We start from the raw sequence: 10,874 nt of genomic DNA on the forward strand, positions 1-10,874 counted from the left end.
CCCCAAAATAATAAAAAGCCCTACCCTATACTAAATTACAAATAGCCCTTAAAAGGGCCTTTTGCGGGGCATTGCCCCAAAGTAATCAGCTCTATTACCTGTAAAAAAAAAAGTACAATACCCCCCAACATTAAAACCCACCACCCACACACCCAACCCTACTCTAAAACCCACCCAATCCCCCCTTAATAAAACCTAACACTAACCCCTTGAAGATCACCCTACCTTGAGAAGTCTTCACACAGCCGGGCCGAAGTCCTCAAAGAAGCCTGGTGAAGTGGTCCTCCAGATGGGCAGAAGTCTTCCTCGAAGCTAGCCAGAAGAGGTCCTCCAGACGGGCAGAAGTCTTCATCCAGGCAGCATCTTCTATCTTCATCCATCCGGCGTGGAGCGGCTCCATCTTCAAGACATCCGACGCAGAGCATCCTCTTCCAACGAAGTCCAACTGAAGAATGAAGGTTCCTTTAAATGACATCATCCAAGATGGCGTCCTTTCAATTCCGATTGGCTGATAGAATTCTATCAGCCAATCGGAATTAAGGTAGAAAAAAATCCTATTGGCTGATCCAATCAGCCAATAGGATTGAGCTGGCATTCTATTGGCTGATTGGATCAGCCAATAGAATGTGAGCTCAATCCTATTGGCTGATGTAATTGCAATTAGGTTAGCATTTATTTTACAGGTAAATTTGAATTTATTTTAACTAGGTAGCTATTAAATAGTTAATAACCATTTAATAACTATTGTACCTAGTTAAAATAAATACAAAGTTGTCTGTAAAATAAACCCTAAGATAGCTACAATGTAACTATTAGTTATATTGTAGCTAGCTTAGGGTTTATTTTATAGGTAAGTATTTAGTTTTAAATAGGAATAATGTAGTCAATGATAGTAATTTTATTTAGATTTATTTAAATTATATTTAAATTAGGGGGGTGTTAGGGTTAGACTTAGGTTTAGGGGTTAATAACTTTAATATAGTGGCGGTGACTTTGTGGGCGGCAGATTAGGGGTTAAGTGTAGGTAGGTTGCGGCGACATTGGGGGTGGCAGATTAGGGGTTAATAAATATAATGTAGGGTTCAGCGATGTTGGGGGCAGCAGATTAGGAGTTCATAACTATAATGTAGGTGGCGGCGGTGTCTGGAGCGGCAGATTAGGGGTTAATAATGTTATGGAAGTGTCGGTGATGTCGGGGGCGGCGGGGTTAATAAGTGTAAGATCAGGGGTGTTTAGACTCGGGGTTCATGTTAGGGTGTTAGGTGTAGACATAAAATGTGTTTCCCCATAGGAATCAATGGGGCTGCGTTAGGAGCTTTACGCTGCTTTTTTGAAGGTGTTAGGTTTATTTTCAGCCGGCTCTGCCCCATTGACACCTATGGGGAAATTGTGCACGAGCACGTTTTACCTGCTTACCGCTAACGTAAGCAGCGCTGGTATTGAGGTGAGATGTGGAGCTAAATTTTGCTCTACGCTCACTTTTTTGCGGCTAACGCCGGGTTTCTAAAAACCCATAATACCAGCAATGTCTGTGGTGAGCGGTGAGGGAAAACTGTGCGTCAGCACCGCACAGCCTTACCGACAAAACACGTAATCTAAGCGACAGTTTTTACATTTTTTTTTTCACATATACAATTGTTGTGCGAATACAACTTGTCAATTTGCAGAAGAAATATTTTTGCTTACTAAAGTTACTGTGGTTGTAAACTATAACCAGGCAAAACTACAGACAGCACAGGAGCCCATGCAAGGTGCAACAGCAAGAGGCCCCACCTTCAACGCTTCATCTACTGACTGCAGGAGGAGGGTGTCTGATACTAAATATGGTGCCACCTCCTTTTCTTTATATATTAAAGGGACACTGAACCCAAATGTTTTCTTTTGAGATTCAGATAAAGCATGCAATTTTAAGCAACTTTCTAATTGACTCCTATTATCAAATTGTCTTCATTTTCTTGATATCTTTATTTGAAATGCAAGAATGTAAGTTTAGATGCTGGCCCATTTTTGGTGAACAAACTGGGTTGTTCTTGTTGATTGGTGGATAAATTCACCCACCAATAAACAAGTGCTTTCCATGGTTCTGAACCAAAAAAATAGCTTAGATGCCTTTTTTTCAAATAAAGAAAGCAAGAGAACAAAGAAAATTGATAATAGGTGTAAATTAGAAAGTTGCTTAAAATTGCATGCTCTATCTGAATCACGAAAGGAAAAATTTGGTTTCAGTGTCCCTTTAAACTTTCTGGCTGGTCACTTTGCTGTTGCAGTAGTTAGACCTCCTTGCTTTGTCCTAGACTCCTAGCTAGTGTTTCTGCAGCCAGTATTTTCACACAGGTGAATTTAATGCATATGGTCTCAAGTCTTGTTTGATTATGTCTTTGCCCTGAGGGGACTAAAGGGGCTATGCATTTGATATGAGGTATAATTTGGGCATATAGCTGACATAAAGTATTTGACATCTAGTTTGGACTTGAAGCTGCACTTAGAGGACCTGCAAAGAGTATCTGTGCCATGTAGGGACTTAAGAGGTCAGGCAGTAGAAATTCTGCATCTAATTTGAGTTATAATTTAAGGAATATAGCAGGTATGAGGGGGCTGCCAGGGAAATTAATGCAATCTGATGTCTAATTTAGGTATATAGCTGGTATGAAGGGTAGAGAGGCCCTGTATCTGGCCTGAGGTCTAATTTGTGCAAATAGCTGTAATAAGTTTCTGCATGTGCTTTGCATATGATCTGAGATCGCGTCTAGGCAAGCAACTGGTATGAATGCAGCTGTAAGCACTATAATCTTCTCTGAATACTAATTTGGGTATATATCTAGCAGAAAGGGGACGGGGGTAGTAGCAATTCAATTTTTTTGGAGAACTGATATAAGGTGGCTGCAAATGTCATGCATGCAAATTTGGTTTTACTTGGGTATAAAGTTTGCATAAATGGTGCATCAAGAGCAATGTGTTCATCTGATGACTAATTTATATATGTAGCTGACATGGGGGTCTGCAGAGGCCATACATCTACATAAAACTGATATAAAGTCTAATTTAAGCATATGGATGTCATAATAAATCTGTATGGTCCATGCAACCTATCTAAGGCCTGCTTTGAGCATATAAATTGCATGACTGTCAGAAGGGTCTCTGCATCTGATAGAATTTATAATAGGTATATGATGGCTGCAATTGGATCTCATTAGGTCATATAACTTGCATAAATTAACTTGTGCAACCCCTGAGGCACCCTTAAAGGGACAGTCTAGTCCAAAATAAACTTTCATGATTCAGATAGGGCATGTCATTTTAAACAACTTTCCAATGTATTATTATTACCAATTTTTCTTTGTTCTTTTGGTGTTCTTAGGTGAAAGCTAAACCTAGGTAGGCTCATATGCTAATTTCTTAGACCTTGAAGGCCGCCTCTTATCTGAATGCATTTTGACAGTTTTTCACCACTAGAGGGCATTAGTTCATGTGTGCCATATAGATAACATTGTGCTCACGCACGTGGAGTTTCCTAGGTGTCAGCACTGATTGGCCAAAATGCATGTCTGTCAAGAACTGAAATAAGGGGGCAGTTTGCAGAGGTAATCACAGAGTATTTATATAACTGTGCTGGTTATGCAAAACAGGAGAATGGGTAATATAGGGATCTATCTTTTCAAACAATAACAATTCTGGTGTAGACTGTCCCTTTAATGCATGTATCTGACCTAGGGGGCTGCATGACTAGAAAAAAATACCGTCCATGCTCATTTTCATAAATTTGCATAAGTGATTTCACAGCATAACTCAGAAACTAAAACTGCTAGGGCTGATTTAAAAGGATTGTATGTTTATAATTAGAGTCCAACACACACAGGTGAAGTTTCAGCAAAAAAGGACCTTTATTTCTATATTTATTCCTTATCTATATTGAACTGAAACTTAAAAATACCAGTCTTGACAGTAAAATACCAGCTGGCTGGCAACCCTATGCATGCCATATGGTCTGAGGTCTACCTTGAGCGTACAGGTGGAATTATAGGCTGCAGAGGCCAGGTGTATGATCTGAGGACTAATTTGGGTGTATAACAAACATTAAAAAAGCAGAATTTTTATGTCATATATGTTTGTTTGGCATCTGACAGAAGTTTTTTTTTGCCCATCTACATGATTATAATTAATATTTTGGATTTTTAAAATGAATTTATTAATAATATTTTATTTGCTGCTTTTGCATATATTTAGCATGCATGGGGTGCCGAGGCCTCACATATTGTCTAATTGAAACATATATACATATGTGGGGGCTACAGGGGCTCAGCATCTGATCTTTGTTCTAATTGTGCATTGAAATTAGGGGGTTGCAGGGGCCATGCATCAAATGAAGGGCTATATTACAAGTGGAGCACTAATTTACCTCGCAAGCGCAATCTGTGGCTGGTTATTGCTACTGCAAGCTTGCGGCAGCAATTAGCGCTTATAAAATTAACCAGAGATCCGATCTGACGGCATTAGAATGAGGCTCCCATTTGAGCCTATGAAAGCATTCTCTCTAGCGCTGGTATTACTCAGTGGAGCACTAATATCGCTTCACTTGTAATCTGGCCCTAAATGTGCAATTTTGTCTTATAGCTTGAATAGCTTCCATGAAGGAAGCTGTAGTTGCATTTGATCATACAGCTGCAAAAATGGAGCTGCAGGGCCCATGCAACGTATCTGTTTTTTTTTTATTGGATAACAGTATAAAGTGCCTGCAGGGGGGCATGCATCTTATCTGTTGTTTCATTTGCATGTATAACTTGCATAAACTGGCCTCACGGGTTCTGCCTCTGATCCAGGATATCATTTTTGGCATAAAGCTGGTATGAAAAGGACAAAGGGGACTGACATAAGGAGGCTGCAGGGACTATGCAACTGACCAGAAGTCTCATTATGCATATTGCCAGTATTAGAGGGTTCTATCTGCATCTGCTGATTCTACATGGGCATATAGCTGGCTTGTGGGAGGCTTTGGGGCATATATATATATATATATATATATATATATATATATATATATATATATATATATAATGTTTTAAGATTTAACATCAATGCATAGCTGGCAAAATGTCACTGTTATGATTAATAAATAAATAGATTTTTTTCCCTATATCAATAGATTTTGACTTGCTATTGTACATGTAGGGTCCCGAACTATTGTTAATAGATTTCTCTCACTGTCAAGAAAGAATATTATCAAGGTCTACAGTCAGGCTAGTATTTTACGTCTCTATATTTTGTGATTTATTGACATATCATACTGTTCAGTTACCAATTGCTCTATCATTATATGCATGCATCAATTTCATTTTAATTTAGTTTTTTTTTATTTGATTTCCACAAATTGAGAATTAGATTCCTGTCCATTAATACTAAATAAATAAACCACAATATATCATATTCTTTTTCCTTCTACCAGGAATATTAAAGGAATTATTGTCTCTATAATTTGTTTACACACGATGTCACTCTGTGCAAACATTGTTTTATTTTTGGATACAGCTGTGTAATATCCCACTATTTGCTTATGATTAGAACTTTATGGGTTTAAACCCCTTTTAAGGAGTTTAAACATAGAGTTCCAGGGTGAATAATTAAAAAATGACACTGTCCCTTTAAGCAAGTTGCAGAGAAGGTGATGCTCTGTATATTTCAGATGGGCAACAGTGAGGGTAACAATCATATTTTTTTTAATTTTGTATTAACTGATCAAACCAGCCATGTGCTGCACATAAGGAGTTAGGATAGAATGCAGATAAACTGTTGCTATATCACCACTGCTCAAATACAAATTATACAAATATCTGGGATAAAAACACAGACTGCAACAGGAACCTCATGTTTTTAAAAAAAAAGTATTTCATATACTTTTATTGAAAAAAACAAACCTTCCTTCATCTGCAAGACCACAAAATCTTGCAACAGAGAAAATGAGTCTTGGAACATACAGAGCAACTGATAGGTGTCTCCACACTACGCACATTTGATTGACAGTGAAGTGTGTACATGGTGCTTAAAGGGATATGAAACCTAATCTTTTCCTTTCATGATTCAGATAAAGCAGGGGTGTGCAATTATTGTCCCTCCAGATGTTATGGACTACATCTCCCACAATGCTCTTTCAGCCATAATGCTGGCAAAGCATCATGTGAGATGTAGTCCATTACATCTGGAAGGCCGATAGTTGCCCACCCCTGAGATAGAGCATGCAATTTTAAGCAACTTTCCAATTTACTCCTATTATCAATTTTTCTTCATTCTCTTGGTATCTTTTTTTAAAAAGCAGGAATGTAAAGCTTAGTAGCCAGCCCATTTTTGGTTCAGCACCCTGGGTACATTTACCCACTAATCAGAAAGTGCTTCCCAGGTGCTGAACCAAAAATGGGCCAGCTCTAAGCTTACATACCTGCTTTTCGAATAAAGATACCAAGAGAACAAAGAAAACTTGAAAATAAGAGTAAATTAGAAAGTTGCCTAAAATTGTATGCTCTACCTGAATCATGAAAGAAAACATTTGGGTTTCATATCCCTTTAAGAGGCATTATTGTGCAAAAAGTCCACAACTTGTTAGAGCGTGTCATCAAATATTTCTGCTTAGGACCTGCAATTCTCTGCAGCTCCCAGTAGGTGCTTTGACTAAGTATTTAACCACTTTGCAGGTTTTAAAAAAAACAAATAGCATTGTAAAGTCGTTACAGGTAAAATTACATGCTCTAACAAATTTTGCATAGGTGACATTATCAGCTGGGTAACTAAATTTATCTAATCCAAGGCAATCCAAAATATTTGGCCAGTTAGTAGGTCCTGGGGACTGGAATTGAAGAGTCCAGTTCTAAGACTGGTGCAGGAGGTATGCAGAAGACATTGATGAGAGAGGAAAATTTAGATACAAAGGCATCATTTTTTATACAAAATGTACATTACACTTAAAAAAGACAAACAAAAACAAACAAACTATAATGTGACAATAGGTTGTGTTTTTTAAATTGTCTCTCTTTTTTAAAGTCTCTTTAATGCAATAAATGTTTCCTGCAAGATGAAAAACATTTTCAATTAAGACACAATTCTACCTATCATGACCTTAATGCAGTGGCTGACCATGGGCCAACTGGATCACTTTGAAGATTCTGATGCAACCCTCTTCTTTTGCCTAAAGGGATATGAGACCAAATGTTTTCTTTCATGATTCAAGCAGAGCATGCAATTTTAAACAACTTTCTATTTTACGTCTATTATCAATTTTTCTTCTCTTTGTATCTTTTTGTTAAAACACAGGGACGTTTGCTTAGGAGACGGCACATTTCTAGAGCACTATATGGCAGCAGTTTTGCAAGAATGTTATCCATTGCAAGAGCACTGCCATGTAGTGCTCTAGTTGCCTACCTAGGTATTGCTTCAACACAGAATATTATGGGAATGAAGCAAATTTTATAATAGAAGCAAATTAGAAACTTTTTTTAAAATGGTATGCTCTGTCTGAATCACAGAAGAACAGTTTTAGTGTTTCATATCCCTTTAAGAACAAAAAAGAAAGTATCCAAAACACAAATATCTATCAATATGTCTCCGTAAAAACACCTGCATTCTGTTTATCACTATTGCTTCTTCTCTGCTTAATCCCCTTTACCCTAAAAAACAATACATATAAACTTTTGCTGTGTTTGTTACAAGTGTTTAGAAGCATTAAAGGGACACTGAACCCAAATTTTTTCTTCTGTGATTCAGATAGAGGATGCAATTTTAAGCAACTTTCTAATTTACTCCTATTATCAATTTTTCTTTGTTCTCTTGCTATCTTTATTTCAAAAAGAAAGTCCAGAACCTTGGACAGCACTTGTTTATTGGTGGATGAATGTATCCACCAATCAGCAAGAACAACCCAGGTTGTTCACCAAAATGGGCCGGCATCTAAACTTACATTCTTGTTTTTCAAATAAAGATACCAAAAGAATGAAGCACATTTGCTAATAGGAGTAAATTAGAAAGTTGCTTAAAATTACATACTCTATCTTAATCACAAAAGAAAAAAATTGGGTTCAGTGTCCCTTTAAGTTGTAACCTTATATGCAGCCCTTTGGAAGACTAAAGAACAACATAAGTATCCCATTCCTGCCTTTAAAAACACTGAGTGATGACGGTACTCACAAATTACAAATTAGTTTGCAAGAACATTTCATGTCAAGTTAATTGATTCAACCCAGAAACATACATAGATAGCATGAATGTTAAGATATATGTTTACAGTGACACATACTTATTTTCTTTTATAAGGGATTATATTTGATAATACAATTTAAAGATGCAAGCAAAAGATATTCCAGATGAGGTAACAATGTTTTAAGGAAAAAATGTAAAGTTTCTTCTGCACTTTTGTAAATTAGAAATACATTTTCTGTTGGTCAAAAATGTATCTAGAAATATCATGATTTTAATCAGTACTGATAGGGTAATATGTATATTATGTGGGGGGGGGGGGTTAATCGTGTAATAATAGTTATATTTTCTTCCACTTAGACTTCTTTATCTGAGACTCCACAGTGTGGCAATCAAGTAGACCTTCTAACATATCTCCAGTACTTGACTGTCCCTTACCTGACCTCTTTCTCTCTATTACTTCCTCTGCAGCCAGTGGGAATGTGTCACTTTGAGTGCTGTTTCTAGGTGAATTATCCTCAGATTTCAGAGTAGTTGGAGTGTCTGTCATGGTGGGTTTGGGGACGTGTTTCTTCTTTTTCTTTGGAAGCTTTTGTTTGGCCATAGCCAATGAGTAATACATGCCAAAATTATTCACAATTACTGGAACTGGCATGGCAATTGTGAGTACCCCAGCTAGAGCACACAAGGCACCAACCAACATCCCAGACCAGGTCTGAGGATACATGTCTCCATACCCTAAAGTGGTCATTGTTACCACTGCCCACCAAAATCCTATAGGAATATTCTTAAAGTGGGTATGATTGCTCCCAGTAGGATCTGCAGAGTTTGCTCCTATCCTCTCTGCATAATAAATCATGGTGGCAAATATGAGAACCCCCAAAGCCAGGAAAATTATGAGAAGAAGGAATTCATTAGTACTGGCTCTCAGAGTATGTCCCAAAACTCTCAGTCCCACAAAGTGTCTGGTTAACTTGAATATACGTAAAATCCTGACAAAACGTACCACCCTAAGAAAGCCCAGGACATCTCTAGCTGCCTTGGAGGACAGCCCACTGAGACACACTTCAAGGTAGAATGGTAGTATAGCCACAAAGTCTATTATGTTGAGCATGTTCTTCACAAAGACCAATTTGTCTGGGCAGCAGATAATCCTGACCAGGAACTCCAAGGTGAACCATAAGACACATACCCCTTCAATGTACGTGAGGACTGGCTCTGTCTCCACTTCCCTCACCACAATGGTCTCAGTAATATTTCCTTCTGTCACTACCTCAGTCACATTTCTGTGAATATTAAATGCTTCGTGGGTCTCCAAACAAAATGTAGTAATGGACGCCAGGATAAAAAAGAGAGAAACAAAGGCCACACACTGCAAAATAAAGAGACAAGTCAGTTCATTAGGTAACTTCTTCTTTACTACTGTGAAGTTCTTAAAGCTAACAGTTTTCTCCCTATAAATGTGTGATTATTTATCCATGAGTGAACATTGATATATATTGAATCAAATCACTACCAAAGTCTGATGATAGAGAGATAGATGATAGGTGTCCACAACAATCACTAATCAAAGATTACTCATACAACTTTCAGCACAAAACTTTTTTCTAAAAACATAGAAGAAAGGATTGGTAAGGGACATGCCAGACCACATAATAGGACACTATTTTGGTTATAACTTTATACTACATACAATAAATAAGGTCAATGGGACACCATAAGGGTGATAGGGGTGTAAAGTGTCTTACCCTAGCTGCCCTGGATGAGTAAGGGTCTTCAAAGAGGGCCCAAATCCGAGGCTGCCAACGCCTCCAACAGCCTTTGGACCTCTCTGTTCTTTCTTCCATACACAGTAGCTGTGGTGTTGAGTCTTTGTCTTCGTCTCCATCCTCGGGTTCCACATTCTCAAAGATGTCCAGTGCTTCTTCTGCATCCCGGTGTTGTCGATATGTCATCCAGCAACAGGGCTCCACATCTGTCTCATCTATACCCCAAAAAGCTAGCTCTTCCTCAAAAAGAGGTCCACACACGTCTGCAGGGCAATGCAGCTTCCCAGTACGGTAATAATTGAGGACATAAGAGAAGATTCCAGGATGTCTATCAAAGAAGAACTCACTCTGCTGACTGTCAGTTTCAGAGTGGCTGGAGGTCTCAGGGTCCGCCAGCCATGCCAGGCGAGTTCCAGGCAATGTCCGCAGAGTGCTCTTGTAGGTCTCATGTCTGGTGCCCCCCACATTGATGGTGATTTTCCCAGAGTCCTCCCCCTTGGCCATCTCCTCTTTCAGACATGTTTTGGAGGGTGGCTTGTTCCCAGACTTGCGCCCACGGTAGGATGACACGCACACTGAACTAATCATAGATTTTTCCTGGTGTGACCCCCCTTCTAGACAGTCTCGGGATCCTCCAGAGAGACTGCCAGGGGTGCCAAGGCGATAGGGGACCCCAACGCGATCTTCCAACAGGTGACAAAAACGAAAGAGGAGGAGATGGAGGAAAGATGCAGAAAAACTGTGAAGGGGAGTGACTGGAGATGATGATGAAGAAAAAAATGTTTCCAGCAACCAAGAGGCACTGAATAAAACTTCCACAGCTGTACAGTGCTATCCTATTTCCTTGATATAGAACGTAGGCTCTCCCCTTGTATTAGCTGAATCTTCTCACTGCAGAAAGTTGTAGGGAATTGCACACACGCCTTTCCT

The 10,874-nt window shown here is 38.7% G+C and overlaps 1 protein-coding gene across 3 annotated transcripts in view; it reads right to left on the bottom strand.

Annotated features, from left to right (window-relative positions):
* Window positions 1–10,640, bottom strand: part of KCNC4 (potassium voltage-gated channel subfamily C member 4) — a 70,281-nt gene extending 59,641 nt beyond the window's left edge. For 2 of the 3 annotated variants that reach the window (XM_053704728.1, XM_053704727.1), the window contains exons 1-2: window positions 9,924–10,532; window positions 8,614–9,547 (exon numbers count right to left, since the gene is read on the bottom strand). In XM_053704728.1, coding sequence (XP_053560703.1) covers window positions 8,614–9,547; window positions 9,924–10,532 — 1,543 coding nt within the window. Of the gene's footprint in view, window positions 1–8,613; window positions 9,548–9,923 lie in introns of all 3 variants that reach the window. The other variant, XM_053704729.1, reaches the window with a different exon arrangement.
* Between the last annotated feature and the right edge of the window lie 234 nt (window positions 10,641–10,874).

This window comes from Bombina bombina, chromosome 3, assembly GCF_027579735.1.
Source record: "Bombina bombina isolate aBomBom1 chromosome 3, aBomBom1.pri, whole genome shotgun sequence".
NCBI lineage: Eukaryota > Metazoa > Chordata > Amphibia > Anura > Bombinatoridae > Bombina > Bombina bombina.